Genomic DNA, 23,995 nt, shown 5'->3' with positions numbered 1-23,995 from the left:
GGATCTTTTGACAAGGGAGGAGGCTAACTGGGTCAATCGATGAGGGCAGCCCTAGACAAGGGAAGAAAGGATAGAGGAGCAACCATTGCTGTAAAATTGTTTTTGTTTATTTTAGGGATGATTTTTCGCTCGCCAACCCCATGTGACCATTATGATCCTTATTCTAACCCTTGTGACCCTTAATCTGACGCTCATGACCCTCATTCAGGCCCTCATTATAGCCCTTGTGACCCTTATTGCCTCGTGACCTATTATAACCCTCGTGATCGGTATTTGGGTCCTTAATCTCACTGTTGTGACCCTTAATCTTGTGAACCTTAATCTTGCGAACTTTAATCTGACCCACATAACCCTTAATCTGACCTTCACGACCCTTGTGATCCCCATTCTGAACCTTGTGACACTTATTTAAACCCTTAATCTGACCGTTGTGACCCTCATAACCCTTAATTTCGGAGTCTTAATTTCTCGTACCAAATTTTTATAACCAGAAGTCAATTTGGACTTTTATAATATTGAGATATCTCAAATTGATTGGCCCTTTTTTGTGGAATCTATTCCAAAATTTACAATTAATGTTTATTTATAAGAAGGGAATATTTGTAAAAAGTCCTTTTGTTTGCAAAATGAAAAAAAAATCGTTGAATTTCACTCAGCCAATCTCGAGTTATTGAATCGAATTGATCAGTGAATGAATTGATCAGTTACTGGAATAAAAAATAATCACAGTTGCAATCGAAAATTATAACTGTTTCGGGCTGTGGCTGAGATTGAGGCGCTTTGGGGCACGTGTCGGATCATGTTGGGCTTGCTCGGGCTTCTTGAGGATGTCCGCAAGAACCGACCGGTGCCAAGATCCGACGGCTGGCACACGCCAGCCGGTTCCTGCACCTGTTTTTCCCTTCACGTTTATGTATTTTTTATTTATGATTTCTTTTTTTCCCGTGATCATGTTTGGAGAAGTGGAGCGCGAGGGAGGGGCTCTCGAGGCTGAAGTAACTCAAGATGAGATAATTGGATACATGTATTTGTTTAGGGAGAATTATTGTTGATATATTAATTCCTGGGATCGATACTACACATTTGTCAAAACAAATTGAATGAAAATTCCGTCAATCTTGTTATTAAATTGCATAATCAACGTTATTACAATCATGTTTTAAAAAATAGTGTTTTTGAATATTTTTTAAAATAAATAAATCATGAAGATTGTTCAAGATTCTCGAAATTAGTGCAGATGCATTAATTTAAAAATAATTATTGTTGATATTACACAATGATTTATCAATATCATATCAATCAATGGGTGGGATTCGAAAATTGGGACACTGTCATTCATTAATTACTCATGGATGAACAATTTGGCTGATTTGATGAGAGAATACCGTAGGTGGGAGAATTGCATAACAGAATGCTTTGTTTGTTCCATTGTTTTTTTATAAATAAAACTCTTGAATTATTCAGAATCTGGGGGAATCTGCGAGTGTTATCGAAATCCGGTATGAATACCATTTGTATAAATATTGTTTTGGGGATAAAATACGCGTGAATATTTCATCCAGTATTTCACTATTTTGGAATAATGAATTTTGTTTCGGAATAAGTTGTCTTTCCTCGCGGTTATTGTCCCGTTTTTTGGGGATTTTATTCGCAATTTTCATGAGTGGAATATTTTATACTGCGAAGGGGGGATTTGATGATCTTACAAGTGGGTCGCGTGCTCACATACACGTGTGTAAAGAGTCACGAAGTTTCTGACTCAAGTTGAACTTCGTCGTTAACCTTCTGTGAGGGAGGGCCCACCGCAGGTCAGGGACGAATGAAATTTCACGGAAAATAAGAACTACCAACATTTACATGACAATTTTCCCTCGAAGGATTATGACAACTGAATGTATTCATTTGTGACACAACACAGGCGGAAATAAATCTCATTTTTCTCGTCGATTTTTCACTCCCGTCGAGGGGCCGAGGAAATGTGAATTTTTCAGGGGAACGACGACGTAGAAATGAAATAAATGAGAGAGGAAAAAAGTGGAGAGAAGTTGTGACAAGCTTCGGAGGCTTGGAAAAGTTTTGTAGAGATTTAAAAAGCTCTTGAGATGGTACGGGTGAAATCCCCATTGGGGGAGAAAATGGAGGTGAACGGTGGTGGAGTTGGAATGTGTTGTCGATAGGTCTCTTATGGATCATTGTACAAAGACGAGATTAAATCAATTCTATCAATGGACGAAAGAGGATTCCAGAAAGGTCAGGGGGTTTTCAACTTTTTTCACTCAAGAGTATTTTTATTAAATCTTTTTTGCAATTTTCGGAAGACAACAGAGTTGATTTTATTAATCACACTTCCCAGCTATAAATTCAACTCTAAATTCTAATTAATTCAATTTAATTCAATTAATTCAATTTAATTCAATTAATTAATTTCATTCTCAACCCTAAATTTTTCTTTCGAAATCACCCATCGAAATAATTTAATAATGAAGCAAAAATATGAATTTAAAATTCGAATTTTTCAAAGCAATCTTCATATTTTCATTTCTTGAATTATAATAAAGGCAATTGTTCCTCTAAAATAGGTCAAAATTACAATAGTCATTCTTCAGAACAACTGTATTCTCATCTAATCGCAATCCCCACCACCTGAAATTCTCACAAATTTTATCCGAACGTTCACAATTATTTTATTGACTTCAATATTACTCCGGATAATTTTTCGCATGTATATAAAACTTTCCGGGGGACTATAAAAGACAAAGTGTCTCCCACGTTCCGGTTTCGACGCGACTCGAGAGTCCGTCTAACAACATTTCCACATGGAATAACAGAGGGGCGATGCAAGAAGAGGGGGGAAACGGTAATAATTGTTGAATGCTCGTAAAGACTCGAGTCACCGATAACAATCTCGTAAAAGAACCGGGTCTCGCGCGCAGGCTTCTTTGCCTAATAATAATAATAATGACCGTGTTATTCACCAGGAGGGTTGATCCTACCCCGGCCTCGATGAAAAATACTATCGTCTGATGGGGAATCGTTATCTGTAAATACTTCCGCGTTGACGCGAGGCATTAGCCCTTTACATCTTGTCTCGTTAATTTTATCAAAAAATGGGAGGACTGAATGATTAAATTAATGCCATGATCGTATTTATTGAGATTTTACCACTTAAATCTCACGGAAAATTGTCCGTGGGAATAAATCGAGTGCAAATTCCATCAAATTTAATTTCATTCCATAAATTAAATGACACATTAGATAATCAACGGTATTAAAATTATATTTAGGAGAATTACTCCTTTGAAACGTCATTTTATTTATAAATGAATGATGAAAATTTTTTTAACTGATTGTTCATTAATAATTTACGAAAAAAAATCGTATTTTATGATAAAATATATAAATAATGAAATAAATGATGAATGAAAATTGTTTAGACTGATTGTTTACGAAAATGTTGAATAGAAACTTCTAATCCTCTGATCTGGTGTTTAAATTTCCGTTCTATCGATTGAAAATAGATTAAATTGTCAATTGAATGCATTTAAGTGTGTGACGGAAGACGATTGGGGAGTTGTGAGACGAAGAACGAGAGAAATTCTGATCTCAAATCGTGCTGAATGCTCCCCGAGATGGATTAGAGTCCACGGACAGGGTCGAAAGGATTCGATTGATGGTGAAAAAGCGATAAAATAGAGCAGACATGAAGAAAAAACGATGCATTCAATGCATGAGAGACCGGAGGGTTGGGAAAAGGGTTAATCAAGTCGAACGTTTTCAATTATTCCAATTTCGTGTCGATGGGGTAACCCTGGGACGCTGCGATCGATCGTCTGCTCTCAGCCATTCTCCCCTCCCTCTTCAATACAAAAATTCCAATTGAGTATTAATGAATTAGAATCCTCGAGCCGACGTTTTCATATTCACAATTTACCAAATTGCTCGCTTCGACGGTGAATAATGCTCCCTTCCTTCATTTTTTTTCATATGAAAAAGTTGAGTAACTCATTGCTCACGACACGAGAACATAAATAAAAACAAGTTGAGGGAAAAATTGTGGGAAAAATTGAAGAATAAATGATGAATAAATAAATAAAAGATTTGGGGTGGAAGAGACGAGTCTGTCATTAGCATGTGCGAGTCGTATAATTCATCAGGCTGGATTGAAAATGCAGACGTGTGCCGAGGGGGTTGCTATATGCGGATGTATAACCAGCCGGAGGCCAAGTAGAGCAGAGGCTCAAGGGTGGTTTAATCACGTTAAGTAACTTCGACCTGCTTGCCTTGGTGGATGCGTTGAGGGAAAACCGGGGGATCTTGACTAGAGTGGCTGTAGACATATTCGCATTTCCGCCACTTTGCATCCTTCCGTAATCTTCTTTTTACTTCCCTCATCTACCTTTATCTGTTTCGCCTTCTTTCGAGTTTATGCAATGGGTTATTCCGAGGCTTTTTTTTTTCTGTTTGGCGTCGTGATTTCAAATTAATTTCGCTCAAATTAATTCTTTGGGGCTCACTGGGAGAAAAAATTGGGGTTCAGCTGGAGAGAGCTTTTGTCGGGGTGAATCAATTTACTTGTGAACAAAAAAGAAAGTTTTCACTGAAATAAAACGTGGTAATTTCGAGGGGACAATTTTGTTTTGGGAAAAAAAAATTATTTTGTCTGCCAACAGTTCGAATTCTTCTACGGATATTTATGATGATCACGACCAAAATTTAATTGCAGTGTAAAATGTTAAATTTCCGACTATCAAGTTGATTAATTTTTTCATTTTTCTATTCTCTAATGAAGTTTTTCTTACTAAATTTCAATTATCTAATTTAATTATTTTTTCAAGTCAAGTGAATTCTTCGCTTTGCCCTTTTCCAGGATAATTCATAAAATAATTAAAACATTTCAGTTTTTAATGATTATTTTGAAGTAATCATTAAAAACCTCAATCATTTACAAACCGAGAACTTTTGAGATAAATAATTTCTTTTAAAATGTAACTTCAATTCCGTTAATTATCCCTGAATAATTCCAAATTCTTCAACCTCGTGATTGACTCCTCTCCCCCAAATTACCATCAATCACTCCCAAATTCATTTTAATTACGGCAATTCGCTTTTTGTCGTGTTTATATTAACCCCCAAATGCAATTTGTTAAGTTGGCTCTCGAGTCCCAGAGGCACGGTATCTCGTGGCGATATCTCTGGGTAGAGTTGTAGTTAGGTTCATGATCGGGCAAGTAGGTCGGCCACACACCCCCCTCCCGCCACATCCTCCTCTCCCAAAACTACCTGTCTGCCGCTCTCTCTCTCTCTCTCTCACTCAGACAACCCCCTCCCCTCCCCGCCCAACCCCCTCTACATCGCCCCTCTCGATTCACTCTGGAATCGATATTCGATATTTAATTTCAACAGCAGACCACTCTCGTGCACTCCACTCGTGACTTCCGACGATTCGAAAGAGTGCTTCTTGAGTCGTTCATTCTCTCCTCCAAATAGTGCGAAATGCGGTGGGATCATCCATCCTCAGGAGGGATCACAGGATGGACCACAAATCACTTGATGCACTTTGGGATTCTTCTTATCAAATTGCCAGGTGCCGGTGATTTGTTTATCCTTCGGGATAGGTTTTTATGGGGCTCGAGGGCCAGTGGGTCAGGGCTTGACGATTTGTTTTGCCGTGACGTATTGGAAGAGAAACAAAATAGTGGAGATTCCAGGGTGAATGAGGATTTCATGAGGACAAATGGAATCTTCCGGGGTGCAAGTTACTTGTGAATGATGGAGATAACGGGGGATTGAATGGGACATGTCGATCCGGTAACATCTTTTCGAGTTTCGGTTGACAAAGTGCCAAATCCACGGTTATTGAGACTCGATATTGCGGAGTAACTCGTGGCAGTGGAGGAAATAATGATTTTTTGGGGGAATCGATGGAATTGAAAGGTTTTGATTGAATGGAGTGGTAATTTTGCAAAAACAAGGATGTCCACGTATGTTTTACAGTTTGTTGCAGGCCACAATATAGATTCGACCGTTTTCAATCGTCAAATTCGTGAATTAAATTGCGTGAGAGAAATTTGAAGAAAATCATGAATATTCAGCGTTATTAAAATTACATTTTAAACAGAGTTATTATTTTTTTAAACATTCATTGTTTATAAATAAATAATTAAAGATTAATAAATTTGTTACGATTCCGAAGAAATGATTTTTATGGTGGAAAATTAATTGTTTATGAAGTATTCCTCATATTTTTAAAATGTTTTCTAACGGTTTAATATCGAGATTCCAATTCGAACCTGTAGTTTAAATAATAAAATAATTGTAAGATGTCTGGAAACTTGAGGTCAAATGGGGCTCAAATGAAATCAAATTTCCAATTTCAATGAAAATTCAATGGGGGAAGACGAAAGCTCGCCAACTTACTCAAATTTTCATAGAATTATTGAATTAAAATAAACAGTTTCCGTTAATTTTCAATGTTGAACTTGCTTGAAATTTCAGTGGCAGTGTCACTCAATAATGTTATAATATGAATAATTAAACTGAACTTTCCAATTAGTTTGTCACTAAAGCGTGAATTTTCAATTACGAAATTCCTTGAAATTGCAGTGGAACTGCAATCATTTTCTTTTTGCATAAAGAAAAGGCTTGTCACTCAGCCCTTATAATACGAATGGCAGCTCACGATAAAAATGATTAAATTAAAAGTTGACGTGACTTCATGTTCGAATTATAGGATAAAATGCGACATTGAGGAATCCGCGGAGAATGGAATATCAGTTTGAGTTATCCCCATCGGTGATATTAATTTATCGGATTCGTTTATTCAGAGGGAGCCGCTGGGCTTCATCTCGACGAGTTGAAAGGGCTAGGAATTCGATCGAACCACCATGGAACGTGGTGAGGAAGTGAGATAGTAGAACGATTGAATATTAAGTGGCTGGGACTCTTGGCATGGAACCCAAGAGGTAAATGGAGAACGGAGGACGCTGAATTTTCGTTGAAATAGTTTGATAGAGAGAGATTCATGTTGCAGGGGAAAATGGAGGTGATTTCAGGGGGTCGATATTCAATTTTTAATTCACGACGTTTTTGTCATTTAGAAAAAAATTTAAGTTTCTATTTTAAGAACAAATATTGCATTAAATTAAAAAACGGGAAGAATTGAACTGAATTTTTTAAAAATTCTATCTGTCAATGTAAAAAAATTGATAATTAAAAGCAGATAATTTTCTTCTCCTCTCGAATCAACATCAAATTTAACCAATTTTGAAGTTTACTTTTTGAAAAAGATTTCGTGAGGGAATTCCTCAAATGTTTGGATCTCAATCTCAAAAAAAATTCACCCCAAAGTTGAATTCCCTCATCCCATTCCCCTCCCGAATTACGGGGAAACACGGAATACGTTAGAACAAAAATTTTGCAGACACTGGAAATTCGTTAGACGAGTGGGTTGACCGCCAGTCTTTGACTCGTTAAGTCAATAATAGACCCAACCAAGAGGCAAATGGTTAATTCATGAAATTCTACCCACGCGCATTCATACAATTCAAATAACACGATCAGAGATTATTCGAGCATCGAGAGTAATCATTTATTAATGTTATTTCATAACTCACGTGGTGGTTTGGAAGAGTCCGTTGGTGGCACTTCAGTCAGCTGTAACAAAAAAAATTTCAACTCCTGAAATTAATGTTTCCAGAGGAATAATGACGTTGTGCATGAATGAACGTGCACAAATCGTAATATCTGCTTTACAAATTATCTACGACAATATCACATGTTTTTATGCCCAAGGACAATGACAAGAACATATTTCGTTGAGGCTGAGAAGCACGACGCACTTTACACGGATGCAAAATTTCTTTAATTCACGCGGGAATTTCAGATGATCAACTGAAATTTCACATGAAATTTCCTCATTACGTGCGAAAAAAAATTCACTGAACCCAAAGGGTTGAGAACAAAACCTCTTGCATTGAGATTTATGATTCGTTCAATATGATTAACCATTTTACATTTATGTGAATCATCATGGTCAAGTAGATATAGCAAACCTGTCATACAGAAGTTGCCGAGTTGAAGTGCATCGGCAGGGAATTGAATGAACTCATGTTTAAATTGATTCAAGTTTATGTTCAGTGACGCATTGCCCAAACCAATGGCCGATAATATTCACATTGCGACTTTACTCTATCAAAACCATGAATGAAAGACGTTTATACTACTTCACACTTCGGTGTATAAATTATTTTGATTTCCTCAATGCCTTCCAGAGATTATGTAATGCCAAGAGCCAAAAAATGCCCCTACAAGGTTTCCCTCATTACCAAAACATGTATTCACATGAACTTTAATTATGAACTTGGCTACTATCCCCCGAAGGATTCGATTTGACAGTCTCCGCACATGTCCAACAATACCCAATGCACAATCTCCGCTGAAATCACCTTTAAACACTGAATTTCAAATGAAATGCAAATGATCCTCATCACATAACCCCCGTATCATTCAACGTCTTCACCATTTAAATATAATCCTCAACTAGGAGGTCAACTGAACCTTAAATTCCTTAACATCTCCAACTTTCATCCTTTATCTCAAATTATGCAGTAAAGAATTCATTGAATATACACAACAGAAAAACAAAGATTGCGCGATGGAATAAAACAGCCAGTGAATATTACCCAGAGAATAACCCCGGCTATAATTTCGCGACTTGCTATTCATTTCTTTTATTTCTTCGGGCTTTGCCTTAATTAAACTCGGTTTATCCCTCCACCCCTCGCCATTAAAAATCTGCGTTCACTAATTCGCACTGGAAGTCACGATATTTTTTCCCCGTTTTTTCCTTTCATTTTTAAACGACTGTGCGGTTCATCCCCCGACCCATCCCCTCGAAAAAAAAATGGAAATGCGACAGGCCACTTGGTGGCTTTGGTGGGCTCCCTGTGTACATCCACCAAAGGGGGATGAAAATTTATCGCGCGGAAGTGCTTATCCCTCTTTACGTTTTACATTTATTTCCAACGCGTCCTCCACTTGCGATGGCAGAGAGACCAAAGAACATTTCATCGGGGAGCCTTTGCTTTTTTAAACAAGAGAGACGGGTATAAATGAACTGGAGAAATTTACGCGGCGCATCCACGCGCTCCAGAGGTGCGAGACCGAGTTAACTCGTGCCTTTACGATCCTTATTTCCACGGGGACTTCGGCTCATCCTATCCACAATGCGTCTCTTCCCCCTCACGTTAGAAAAAAAAATTAGTCCTCTCTCTTCTTTTCTCTCTTACTCTATCTTCCGCATCGTACAAATTTCTTGAGAGCCAGCCAAGTGGAACGAATTTTACCGCCATCGAAAATATACCGAGAGCATTTTCATTGAACATAATATTATTTATCTCCGATGAATTCGGGGGTCGGGGCAGGAAGCTCATGCTCATTCCTGATTTATTCATCTTGATTTCAGTATACGGGGAGAATATAAAATTAAAAATTACGATGTAAACATAGTAATCGAGGGCCATAACGGAAAAACCTGAAAATTTGATTTATTTGAACTGAATTGTTACTCACAGCAAATTAAATTTTACTGCTATGCCACCACTTTCTACAATACAGACTCTCAATTTTTACTATGTTGAAGAGTATGCGGAGAGAAAAGTCGGATAAAATGGTCTAGAAAATCGCGGTATATTTTCCTATGCAAGAGGTAATCGGAGAGCGAAATTTTAATTCAATAAAAAATATGTTTTGCAGAGAATTTCTTACGATTTGGTCGTTAAAAAAAAACATCTGCTTCGATGTAGAGGACATGGGGACAGACGGAATTGCCCTCACGTTTAGAATGAAAAAAAAAGACCTAGAAATGAATTCCGCTCTTCGATTACACTGAGAAAAATTTCAATTGTCATCTTAACTACAAGGGAATTGTCAAAGAAATTATATTTACAGTAACAATAAACGTTGTAGATTAAACTAGGATTCATCGTTCGATTTACTATGTCAAATAGTGTCATCAACATTATGATGTGATTTTCACTTTAATGTAATAGTTGAATCGACAATGTTTATTGTTACCGTAACTATTATTTTTTTGGCAATTCCCTTGTAGTTGAAATTACCATTGAAATTCCTCTCAGTGTACTTGACTCGTTTGGTAATTTTTTCTCAACTTTTTTCTCGATATAAATTTTTGAGTGTGTCCTCGATTATTATGTTCCCATAGCAAAAAATAATTTTATATTTTTTCCGTGCATTGCAGGAGAGGTTTTTAGGTTTCAGATGTGCCATTGAACCACTTGGAGAGGATTCTCAGGGGATTTCTACGTCTATCTCGATGCGGAATTGTTATCAGGTTTATGAGGTGATGAATGTCAATCATTTAACTGTACTTCTTTGAAGATGACCGTTAGTCGGAGAATACGCATTTCAGAGTAGAAAATTTGTTCGTTCGATCGAAGATGACATTTTGGATCCCAGTAGTTTTGCAAATATTCGAAGAATTTATTTAAAAAAAAAATGTATCTTTCGCAATAAATTGTAAGTTTGTTTTCCAATTTAAGATCAAATCGTTCACAGAATTCGAATATATTGAGCAATTAAGAACAATAATTTCGAAACTGCTGGAAAAATTTCCCAATAGTGCAGTTAATTTCCCAACTAATAATGTAAGAATCATCTTCGAATGAAGAAAAACGTTCTAAAGGTCAGAGGTGATATCCTCAATTGAAGCGATTGTTTTCTCTGACCAACAGCCCAAGCAATACCCAACAATTACATACCTTAGCAAGAACCGGATTAAATGTAAACTTAGACTCGGTTTCTTTCCTGGGAGTCTGTGCGATTGCCGTCAGAGGTGTGGGCGGCATCGTCATTTCCTGCAACAGAAGAAGATAAACCATGAGAGTACACCTAAACATTCGGAAGAAACCCTAAATTCTCCTCATTCTTGACAAAAAATTGGAATTGACGTCAATTGAGAAAGAAAATGCTCATTAAATTTTTCGTTTTACGTAAAATTCAGAAAGAAATTTCACAAATCACTCGAAGTCTTCAATTAAACATGAATATTAAACACCAAAATGACTTGAATGTTGAATTAATTTCACTGTTTTTTAAATGTGATGTTTCAAATTCAAATATGTATAAATAAAATTCGTGTATTATGTACAAAATAACCATTTGAAAGTATATTTTCTAATTTATTAGTAGAACTAACTATACCATATGCAATAGAAGAGCACTTTCCCACTTGTTTTAATTATAACTTCTTGTTTTTGCTGATTTGTGACCGTAAAGACAAATTAAATCTTTCCGAATTGACTGGAAAGATTTGTTCAATAATGATAAATATCGGAAAGTTATGGGTAAAATCCTGGAAATTCCGGATACATCTCTAAACTTTTTCTTGTAAACTTCAATCCTCTCAAAAAAATAAAACCAGAATACAACTGTACACCTCTCAAGTACATCAACCCGTGAGTTATGTAGTTTGCGGTTTCTCGAATTATGCAAATAGTAGAGGAAGGTGAGACGCGCGAGGGTGAGGATCCATGAAAAGGTGTTGAGGTACATTGTTATACGGGTTAGTGCGCTGAGCGCAGCACCCTCGTGTCCCTCAGTTTCGAACAAATGAGGTGCAATAAAATAATACGTATAACAGATTATCATCGTATAGACAAAGGGCGAGAGGGGGGGAGGGGGGAGCGGTGAGAGAGTGAAAATGAGGGGAGGTGAAAGCGAAATAGCAAAGTGAAGATTAACTAGTGAAGATTGTCAATTGTCATTGATCAGAAAATGAATGGACTTGGGTTACAAAGGTACAAGCGGTGTCTATCGGAGGGGTAAAATACGATGTTTTAGCATGGTTGTCACAACAAGACGCTGTAAGTGGAGATACCAAGGTGCGATACCCTTTTGGCCGCGCGTATGCCGCGCACCATCCATCGACTTATCGATTTGCCACGGCTACAAGCCCAACGCTGGGGCTACCGTCTCGGGGTTGGCTATGGTATGGCTCAAAGTGGAGAGAGTATATGGGTATATAGAATAGTCTGAAGGGGGAATCTCGTAACTACTTTTCCAACCCAGGCAAAAGCCTTGCTACGTTGCGAAGGTCTGAACAACTTTATGATCCCTATCCGTGGAGAGAAAGGGAGAGAAAAAATGGTCTATTTTCTCTTTCGCCGGGCTTTGTCTTGCTCTGGCCCTTTGGCTGGATGGCAAATATTGATGCTGTGAGGGGATTCTTTCAAGTATTGGTAATTGAGTATTTTCAGGGTAATCCTGGGGATATTTATACTGATAGTTTGGTTCTTCAGAGGGTGTGGTTTTTATATTCTGAAAGGTATCGATGGAGATGAGAGGAAAATTGTTTTGAATGCTTCTGCAGAAGGCTTTGGAGGCAATGCGGGCGTTTTTCGTGGAGCATTGGAGGCAGAGTGAGCATCAGGGTTGAAAATTTTTGTGTGAAATTTTCTGGTACAGTTGAAGTTCAGGGAAATTTGTCATTGAAAATTCTAAATTTCGGGGAAAATCGATGAAAACTGTAAATTCCCGCTCAATTATTCAATGAAAATTAATAGAAATAACGAAAATTCAGGGAAATTAAAAAAAAATGAAAATTCAATCAAATTGTGAAATTTCTGTCTCACTCCCACTGCAAAAGCTTTTTTTCTTCTAAATCGGATTCAATGTCACTCTCCTGAGAACTAGTCAACTGTTTAAAAAATTCCATTGTTTTCCTCATAGTGATTGATCGTTTATGCAAAATCCAAAGATAAGACTCGTGGCCGGGGTTTTTTCCCATTAAAAAATTCCCGGAAATTTTCCCTCGAGGAATTCTTCCCTTTCAAATTAATTTTCATTCCTCATTTATTCCATGTGGGTTTACTTGGAGTTTTTTTTTCAAAAAACGCTAAATGAGATGAAAATGAAAAACTTGATGAAAAAAGTGGTTTTTCTTCAATTCCAATGTTCATATGTCAATTTTAAATTCACTGCCATGCAATTCTTAATCCGAAATAATCACAAATGTGTCTGATTTAATATTTCCCAGGGAAATTGCCCATGAGTTTCTTTCTTGCGGCAATTGGGGAAGTTTTCTTGGGAAAAAAATTTTCGGGGAATTTTTCACCGGGAAAAACCTCCAGACACCGACAAGAGTTACATAAAAACTCGGCATGATAACGAAAGCCATAATACCGTAAAAACGATACAGTCAGATGTGGTTAAATTGATATAAGGCGTGCAACGCACCACCTGTACACGTGCTCAGGCAGGTGACTATAACCAAGCGAATAATTATGCCGAGCACGTGAAGAAGCGAAAACCCGTTACTGGACAAGCGGTCTAGTCGCGCGTAGGTGCTCACTTCCCCACCCCTCTCATCATCACGATCATCATCATCATCATCATCATCCTTGCCGTGCGGTGGAGCATCAGAAGAGGGGTATGAAGAACGTTGGTCTCGTCAACCTCAACCACTCGAGGCACTCGGGTAAAGAGCGGCCCTTGGGGCTCCCCCGTACGCGTAATGGATTCTCAAAAGTGTAACAATTTTCAGAGGGCTGCCTACACCGGGATTTTTTTATTTTCAATTCAATCCATTTCTCGCTTTTGCAATCATTTTTATCTGTCGAGAGGCGAATTATTTTTTGCTCTCTCTCCAACAAACTGTTATGCGGATTAATTCCAATTGCGTAAGCACTAAAACATCACGTACACTCTCACTCGTCATCTCAAGAGTCTTTAGCGCGCACGGGATTTTGTGACACAATCGATCCTCCACTCTGTCGATGCAGCCACAATGGTGAGTAGAAATAGAGTCGGCCCAGATTCTCACACCTGTGACGAGCCTGTTTGTCGGGACAACTTTTTTGTCGGTTTTTTTTTGCTGGCCTATTATTTTTACGCGACGAGTGATGAGTGGTTGACTTCTCTCGAAAGGAAGAATTGAATGAGAGCATTTCGACGATCAGACAATTACACTGGGGTGCAGAGAAATATTTCTCATGCGTTCGATGTGAAGAATTGACTCCAAACGTCAACAATGTGACGTCCTGACACTTTAAGGGTATCCGAGTACTTTGGCTATTTTTTCTTCAGTGAAATGCTTTTCTAGTTTTTTCGTCGAACATCAGAGCTTTCATTTGACCCTAAGTTTCATTTTACATTGACTTTATTATTTAAACATTTCAGGTTTGAATTTGAATATTGATATGGAAATAAATTAGAAAATTTATTTTTGGCGAAAGATTGAAATAATTTGTAAACAATCGATTTTATGCCTAAAAAAATTAAGTTTCCAAAAGTTTGAACACTTTCAATTATTTCTTTATGAACAACGACTGTTTGAAAAAATTATAATTCTGTGCAACATATAATTTAAATGACTTGTAATCAAATTACAAATGAGATAGGATATCCTTAATCCCCCTCGACGATGTCCACCACCTCAGAGCATCAGTTAACCCATCACATCTGTTCACAATAAAATAGCGTGTAATTGTGATAACGAACGACATTTGATACTGAAAATTTTGGCAAAGAGGATAGCGGTAGTTTGGGGCTCTATCCACGATGGCAATTAGCAGTAGCATTTACGATGCCTACCGGGCGCAACTCGTATTTTCCCACGGGCCAAGCCGTGAGAATAATTCATTCCATGCTCGGCCGAGTGTGCGTCCGTGCAAGCAGAGGGAGCGCAGCCGCGCGTCCACGATATTCCTCTTGTCTCCACCTACTACCACTATAACCACCACCCGCCGACTCATTTTCAACTGCACAATACCCTTCCAACCATTCTTCTTTCTCACTACGAGAGACTAAAAGTTCTCAATAAATTGGGGAGATTAAGAGTCATGGGTTTTTCCAATTGCGAATCGTCACACTGGTACAATTTTTGAATAATTTTCGGGGACAGTTTTGGATATTTTTATCATATACTACGGTTACACTGACATTTCAAGGATTTTCGTCCTTGAAAATTCAAAATTTCATGGAAAAATCAATGGAAACTATAAATTTCAGGTCAATTATCTTTTAAAATTAATAGAAATCAGTGATAATCAAACAAATACATCCTCGAATGTTGAATTACTTGAAAATCCAGCGTAATTTGTTATTGAATATTCACATTGTCTTCCGAATCCTAAAAAAATTGGAATTCCATCGAATTTTCATTGAAATCTGAAATTTTATTATTTATTCCACGAAATTTCGATTTTTTTCTAACAGTGTAAAATGAGAGAAAAATTTAGCTCTGAAGATGAACTATATGTTCCACGTAAAAATACCTGATGGAGTAGAACGGATTTACTTGAGGAAAATGAACCAACTTGATGAAAAAAATTTAATATCTTTCACAAAAATTTAATTTTTCAATTATTTCGTCAATCTTTCCCCAAAATTAATTTTCCTAATTTGTTTTCCAGATTTGAAAAATGTTTTCTAACGATTCAAAATTTAAGTAATAAGAGTGTAAATAATAAAATCATTGTAAAATGGGGCCCAAATGAAAGCTCCGCCGTTCGATTGCAAAACTAGAGAACCTTTTCACTGGAGAAAAAATATCCAAAGACCTTGGCTATCCTCAAACTTCACTAAAAAAAGTGGTAATTTTTACTAAAATGTTTTCTCAGCGCATCTTGTCCGCACTCTAACCACTAAAAATCCCCGCAAAAATTCAACCGATGTGTCACAGATAGGGTCCATGTTATGCATACGGATAAAAGCACACGTCGAGATGAATCATAGGGACACAGTTGCCATGGAGGACTAGGCAAAAGCCACCGGAGAGAACACAGTGCTACGAGCATGTAACAACACCGGGGGATACTGAAAATTACATGCGTGACTCATCGCCCAGTGGTGAGAGACAAGTCGGTGGTCTCTCTTTTGGATCAATAAGCGCATCTATTGTATTTACAGTCCAACAATCCGTTCAGGGACAATTTGAGGCTCCATTAGATCATGCAATTGTTTTATCACAGGAGTATCACATCGCCTTGAGGGATTTACGTAGTGTCTCGGGAGGATGTGTTATTTACTCAACTGAATATCATTTAATATTCAAATAATATTTTTCGTACTCACCTTGAGAATATTCTCGAGGTCGGCACTATCATTGAGATCGTGTCTCATTCCCTGTAATGGAAAAAAAAATTAATGAAAATTATCATTCTAATGAGTCAAGTCTTAATTAATTGCAGATGCATGGAGATGTTTGTGAGTCATGTGGGGATGATCCACTGAAATATCTATTTATTTGCGTGTTTAATCACCCTCAATGAGGCAAAAACAATAAGAATTTGATGCGAACATCCTCCCAGTCAGTCAGGAAGTTCGAAGCATCGGAAATTGCAGAAATATTAGATTGAGATAAGGAATAGACTCCATGCATCGCTCTCCGATCAACGAGATTACAACCTGTCCAACTCATTTCTCATTAAACCCTTCATTTCCACTTCATCCACAAACAAGTATTTAAATCAGCATACTCTGAATTTTAATTCTCATCTCAACTCCTTGTTACATGTATCATCGGTAATTGGGACTGGAGTTGTACTACAGAGCGATAATTTACAACATTTTCTTGCAACAGGAGGTGAAAGAGCCAAATAAACAGTTTCAATAATTGATGGAGTGAATCCTATTTAGCATTCTGCTGTTATCTGATCAAAAGACTGGTACAAAGGAGTCGCGCAATGAGGGCTCAACCAGTGTTTATCGCTTGACTGAAACTCCTCTTCATCGTTACATTGAACTAATCAGCACAGTGATAACGTTTCCGAATCATTTAATGAAGGGAAACAGTGATAAAGAGTTTGGTTGGATAATTGAGAATGGAATGTTGGAAATGTTTAAAGAATACTAATTTATTGTCAAATCACAATCACTACACTTAGTCCTGATTTGACAATAAACATGATCATTTTATGTAAAATTATTGTTTAAACTCTTGTAAAATCTCATTATTCTTTCCACTGTAACTGAGAATATATCAAATTCTTTATGACTGAAAACATCATTTGCTGCATTTCTTCAAGTGAGTAAATTTTTTAAAATAAAGGTCCTTATGAAAATTTTTTTGTTCGTCAAATGAAGAAAATTCATTTCGGTACGACAAATCATAGCAGAAGAACTGATTTTTACGATAAAAAAAAATTTGCCACAAGCTTTTCTCGATGGAAGCGAATTGAAAAATTCTTGAGAATAAGAAAAAATTGTCAAATGATTCGTGTGAGTTTAATACAACCAATAATTACTATGATATCATTCTTGATCATTCTCGTTCATTGAATTCGATTTGGGGGGAGGGGGGGAGAGAGAGAAATTGAAGAAATCTCATATTTCCCTGGCAAATTGCATGAAATTCCAAATTCTTGAGCAGCAGGAAACCGTGAATTCAAAAATGTTCAATGACGTCTAAAGAATCTTTCAATTGGCTTCAGTCTTCGAAGTATTCACTACCTTCAAAATCAACTACCGCGATAATTCTTCCCATCCTAACTAGAAAATTCTCTAGTCATGCCTCTTCAACCCAACAATAATAGAAAATACTCACATTATCAATGGGCAGCTTGGCAGGCCTGGATCCAGCAGCGTGAATTCTCGTGTTACCAGTCAAAGGAGGACAGTTACCGGAAGAGGCAGGGCCAGAGCTGTTTCCGGCTGAATTGCCACCAGTCCCAAGTGGTGGTCCCTTTGCTGGTATAATACCGTGGCTTCTGTGATCATTGCTATTACCACCATGTTTAACTGGTTGGCCTGGATAACCACCGCGTCCACCATAGGGTGGCTTACCATCAGCTGGTTTAACAAAACCACCTCTTTGTGATGTGTGACTGGTTGATGATGCACCCCGTGGACCATTGCAACCGGGTTTCTTGAATTCCTGGGTTGACGGTGAATTTGGACAATTATTTCTACTTTGTAATCGCGGTGGTGCACCTGATGCTGGCGCTGGACTCGGTGGTACATCAACAACACCGAAGAGCATCTGAGGCTCGACCAGTAGGTGCTTCACGCGCGAGTAATTGCCCAATTTTGACTGGATCTGCTGGGTGGCACGATCTTGCGCGTCAGGATTAACCTGCAACAGGTTTTTGGAATGTTTCAATTTCACTTAATGGATAGATCAATAATTTAAGTTAACTATGACCTGATACTATTGGAAAACCCCAACGGATTCGTGACATTATATTTAGAGGGAAATTCCTCCGAGGATTAATCTCAAATACTGTTAGCATTTGCTATTCAACCGGACGATTCAATATGCGACCAGAAGAATCGAGCTTATTATATCACACAAAATTATCATAATATTCACATGAATCAGATTGATTGTATCAGATTGTTTTAATTGGACTGGTTCGGTTCTTTTCTGTACTGCTAACAGGAAGTCGCTCTAACAGAATATATTCCGCACTGCTTGCTCAATTATTCATAATTTGTTGAATATCCTCATCAAACTTCGATACCCTAACAATGGCCCGAGTGAAAACAAGTGGAACTGTTGGCAATTATGACGACCATTCGGAACCGACAAAGAATCATCAACGGATGGCGGATTCTTCGTCATGTCCCGGGGCCTCCAAAACGACAGCCGCGTAATATCATTCCACTTCCATATGTGTGTGTGTGCGTGAGGACTGAGAGAAGGATGGAAGGTGTGGGCGGGAAGGGAGGGATATGACCAGGTCAGGGTTTTCACGTCCGTCACGACCTCGCCTAACTTCACCTTCACCATTTACCGCTCTCTTTCGACACGACCAATTGCAAACACCAAACTAAACCATAGGCCTCTCATTCTCCATTATACACAATGGCTGGAGTGACAACTCTTACCTCATTTCCGAGGTTTTTCAGTTTAAGATTGTTGTTTAAGTGTTGAGTAATCATTAGCTGTGGGCTGAGTGACGTGGGCTTCGCAAAGGGCCAATTTCACTCACCACTGGAGTTGCAAACCCACATGTCTTTCTGTGTGTATTAAATCGTCTTCCCTTTGGCTAAAGAGAGCCGCCCCCTCCCCTCGCCGTACCGATCACCAGTGAAATACAACGTCGTAATTAATCACGCGCGAGTCAAGGTCCCGGAAGGTTCTACCTCTGTCTTTATCACTCGCATGGGAGGGGGCGGTTGTGTGCTCGGCTGTGTGTTAACCGAGTGAGAAGTATGTAAAGTGAAGCGAGGGCTGGTTTTAAAGTGACGGTAGGTGGGGATTGCTCGCCAACACGATCGGTAGGGTCAATTAGCGTTTCATTAGCGGGCTCAAACGCTCGATTTGTTCGTGCTCGGTGTGTATCTCGACCACATTGTGCGTGGAGAATTTCACTGATATTTTTGGCTGAAAGGGGAAACGTGAGAAGTCATTTTCAATGCGGTGATAATTGGAGGTTTTTCGCTCGGTTATTCAATGCTTTTCAATCGCGAATAACACGTATTGATTTTTTATTGATCAGATGATATAATTAATTTCTTTTTGTATTGTCTGTGAATGAATTTTGGGGATGAGTGATGGAAATTGGTTGAACTTTGGGAAATTTTGTTTTTCTTCTGAAAAAGTAATTTTCTCATTTTTTTTAGATAACTCAAATATTATCCAACAATCGAAATAGGGAACAAAGTGAAGGCCTTCGAAATTCGTTTTCATTTCCTCTTAGGAATCGAAAAATGGAAAACCGAAAAAATAAAGTAATTTAATAAATGTAATTGAGGAATAAAAAAATGAAGATATTTATTTTTATTTCGTCATTTCCGGAGATTGGAAGGGTTGAATATATTGTCGGCTGTTGGAGGGAGGTATGAGCGCGGAGAACGAGACCGAGTGTAAGGGCGTACGTGCCATCGTTTCTCGGGCTTTCCATTTTAAAATGTACGTGTCTCGCATCTTCCAGCGTCAAGCCCCGACTCCACCAGTATCACTGTGTATGCACTCATTCTACTTTTCCCTCCTGGACGTCTCTCGTTCACCCACACTCGGGCTTGTTGGCTCTTCTGGTGCATGCGAAATTCTCGCATTCTGCCTCGTCGAGGGAAATTCACGAGTTTCAGGGGAGTGGGAGAATATTAAATGGCGAGAGATCAAGATTTTTTTCCCCCTTTTATTTCCCGTTTTCTCGCGTTTTTTGGATTTATATGAATTTTTATTCTGTTTGGTTTTCTTTCTTTTCGTGAATGAAAGAGAATTCCGGTATTTCGGCATTGCCGTTTATTGTTAGAATAAAATTGTAATGGAAATGATTAAATTTCAATTTTGACGGAAAATTCAAGAATATGTGGTAAACAGAAAACAGAAATTTAGTTTTCATTAATTTTTTCGTCACATTGTGAATTTTCAATGGCGAAATTCCTTGAAATTCCAGTGAAAAGCTTTACGAAAATTTCTAAGAAGTGTACCGGAAATTTCAGTCAAAATGTTTCAAGTGTTCATGACAGGAATGCAAGAGTTATTTAAAAAATGTATAAAATGATTATAAACAACATAACCCAAGTACCAATAAATTAAAATACCACATGGTTTTCCAGCGATCCCATAAAAAAAATCTCCCCTTCATCTCTCTCGAAATAATCTCAAGAATCTTTTTCCTCTTTCATTCCTCCTTTTTCCCCACTTGCGACTCCTCCAACTTCCCCGAGAATCCCACTGGGTACGAGTGAATGGGTTAAAGGAGAATGTCGTCAGAATGTTTGAAAGTACTAATCATTCCAAAGTTAAAGAGGAATGAACGAAGAGCCCTGGACTCGAGAGAGATGGAAAATGCGTCGATCCACTCATCTGCGATTATATCTCAAACCCAGACATTTTCTTCCTTTGCGCACTGTCCTCCCGAGTTTTTTTCTCATAAGTATATATATATACCTTTGCGTAACCTCCAGACATTCAGACGAAAAAAAAGCGTGCAAGGGATGAGAATAGTGAGTAGAAAAAAATGGTCGAAAGGATGGAGACCGGGGAAAAATGAATCCTGAGAGAATGAAAAAATGGCGCTCGATCGGGCGCGCTAACAGTCGCTGAGGGTTTGTTTTTTTCATCGTCTTGTGAGCCTGAGGGCCGTCTGCCTACATCTTTATAAATCTCTACACGAAAAAGCTTAAATTATTTCCCTGTTATTATTATTTTTCTAAGAGATATTTTTGAAAAACTGATGATTAGACGGAACTTTTTCACTCAATTCTCCCAATTTTCACTACATTTCTTGAAAATTTTTATTACATTAAATCCACCGAAATTTCAAGAAATTTCGTTATTGAAAATTTAAAAATTTACTGAAAAATCAATGGAAACTATAAATTTCAGTTCAATTAATGCATGGAAATTAATAGAATTTAAGCGATTTCCGGTAAATGAATTCTTAAATGGTGAATTTTCCTGCAACTCAAAGATTTTAAATTTTATTGATATTTTTGATTTGTAATAGAATTGAATTTCACTCTGTTGGAATTTACTATGTAACAAACACTCTATGAAATTTCAATTTTTTTCCAATATTGAATATCACATTAAGATCCTACGAAACAAAGGTGTAACCAAATCCCTCAAAACGTTAATGACCAACGAGTGAATTCCGTTCACGCATTTCGTTAGTCAGTATTATTGATGCGATTGAATGTGCACACAAAACCGTTGGAAAATACGTATTTAGACCACAGTTGTACTGAAAATAGACCGGACGACTCATCTCACGCGCTACAGGATGGGAGGTAAAATGGTTAGCGTCAACAACATACTTCAGTCTTTATACATTTTAAACAAATGAGTGATTATTTTGAGGGTGTTAATCAGTAATTTCAGCGTGACGTTGAATTATTGTGTGTTAACGTATTTCAGGGTATTCTTGGAAGCTGTGAATAGCGAGAGAACTATTTGTTCGCATTATGCGATGATTAATAAAGGCATTCTCAGCGATCATTGGCTCGCGTAGTTTTGATGAACTCGTGAATTCTCTGATTATGAAGCGAAAGTCTTCGTGCATAATCCAGTGACAATATCATCATTAGTGTTCTACAAACATTCTGGAATGTTTCCGATTAATGAGAAGCAATCAACAAATTATAGCCTTTAGCCATTCAATTCTGAAATCAATCTGGAATGTTTCATCAACAGTAATTTTGAATGACGCACAGTCAAATAAAAATGTCTGGCATTTGCCGACGAATGAAACATTGCACGTTATCTTTATGCCCCCTATGACCCCGAAAACTGTTCAACATTATCACTTTACTATCAATGAACTACTCCATAATTTAAATCTATTACAGCTTGAACCTCGAAAAAAGTATAAAAGTCTGTCAGAGTGAACTGAAGAGCTCTTTGTTACTCCTCCATGATGAAATCCCCCACAACAAAATAACTCCCAAAGAAAACATTATTTTCGGAATCAACAATTTTTTTTTTATTTATTCGAGTCAAAGGCATTCATGCATTCACTCGCCAAGTTTCGATAAACTCATGATTTTTCTGATTATGAACGGAAAGTCTTCATGCATAATCCGGTGATAATATCATCATTGCATTCTGCAATGTCTTTAATAGATGATAAATAAATAGCACATTTCAGCTTGCATTCATTCAATTATCATTGAGCTACTCCACAATTGAAAGTGAATTGAAAGAAAGCCCTTTGTTACTCCTTCATGAAATCCTCCAGTCCACCCCCAAACCAAAATAATTCCCAGTGAAAGCATTACGTACCCAACCGACACACAAAAATCTCGAAAAAAACCTCTTAATCAACCAGTTATTTCGGATTTATCGGAGTCAACTTGTAGTGTTTATTACGTGTACGTTTGGTCGGGTGGAGTAAATGGAAGGCATCGATGTCACACATAAATACACACAATGGATACAAACACACATACATATACCGTGAAGGAGCCAGATGGGCCAGAGGGATTAATTAATCGTGCCCCTTGGCAGAGCTCCATACGCTAGTCAAACGTGTGTGCTGAGCCTGTTTGTGTGTGAGTGAACACAACGCGTGTCTATGGGTTAGGTTTGGGGGGAAAGGGTAGGGTGATGGTGGTGGCAATGGGCACACGAGTGGGTGGAGGGAATGGCGGCGATTTCGCGTGTTCAACTCTGCCAACTGACACTATAGCTCTCAACCCCTCCCAAAATTCACTGGTTGTTTAGTCTATCCAATTGAACAAATTACAGCCCCTGTGGGTGGGAGTTTCATATAATTAATTTGATATTAATTTATTATGAGGATTGGTTTTTGGGGTCAAGGGTTTGGTAGAGGTTTTAGTGGGATTTATGATTTTATCGGGGTAATTGGAGAATAATTCTGGGAGCTGAATTGATACACGGAACTGCATTCGAACTGTACTGAAAACCCGAGTTGAAGACCCGAGTTTGTAGCAAAGATGTCAGACAAGATATGAATGTTTTTTTGAGCTCAAGCGAAAGAGCGGGTCGAAAAATGGCGTGTTAGGACCTCTAAAGATGGTTTTGAACCAGGGGAGACTCCTAGACCCCAATGATCTATACATACTCCTAGACCTCATTGTCCTCCTAGACAATGATGTCACAACCCTGCTGTTCAATTGAAAACAGACATCATCTTTAGAGACATTTGTCATGTTTAGAGGCTCTAGCACGTCATTTCTCGACCCACTCTTTCATTTGAGCCAAAAAAAACATTCATATCTTGTCTGACATCTCTGCTACAAAATCTAGTCATCAACTCTGGTTTTCAGTTGAAATTGGAATTGTTAATTTACACAATAATAGGAGTGCATTGACGATTTTTTCTTAACTCGCAAAAATCTTCAAACAATTTGCTACCGATTGGTGATAAAATTGTTTGGAAATAATGAAGTGAGGGGGATAACGCCTTTTTTTTCAGGTGAGATTTTTCAAAAATTTATTTTAAAAAAAGTCCTAACTAGCAAATGTTTTTTATTAGCTCGCAATTTTTTTCAAAACTACTTCAATGAGGAAAAAAATAAAAATTTGGAATATCTATACATGAGGGGCTAATTGATCGGATCT

General features: G+C 37.8%; 1 protein-coding gene across 2 annotated transcripts in view; it reads right to left on the bottom strand.

Annotated features, from left to right (window-relative positions):
- The window catches only part of LOC107040274 (AF4/FMR2 family member 4), a 106,240-nt gene that overhangs the window by 25,200 nt on the left and 57,045 nt on the right, over window positions 1–23,995 (bottom strand). For both annotated transcript variants that reach the window (XM_015260294.1, XM_015260295.1), the window contains exons 4-7: window positions 17,564–18,091; window positions 16,093–16,143; window positions 10,779–10,874; window positions 7,614–7,653 (exon numbers count right to left, since the gene is read on the bottom strand). In XM_015260294.1, the coding sequence (XP_015115780.1) occupies window positions 7,614–7,653; window positions 10,779–10,874; window positions 16,093–16,143; window positions 17,564–18,091 (715 nt within the window). The remainder of the gene's footprint in view (window positions 1–7,613; window positions 7,654–10,778; window positions 10,875–16,092; window positions 16,144–17,563; window positions 18,092–23,995) is intronic.

Source organism: Diachasma alloeum, unplaced genomic scaffold (assembly GCF_001412515.2).
Source record: "Diachasma alloeum isolate Michigan unplaced genomic scaffold, Dall2.0 Dall_scaffold_00326, whole genome shotgun sequence".
Taxonomy (NCBI): Eukaryota; Metazoa; Arthropoda; class Insecta; order Hymenoptera; family Braconidae; genus Diachasma; species Diachasma alloeum.
This window is presented reverse-complemented; position numbering and strand designations above follow the sequence as displayed.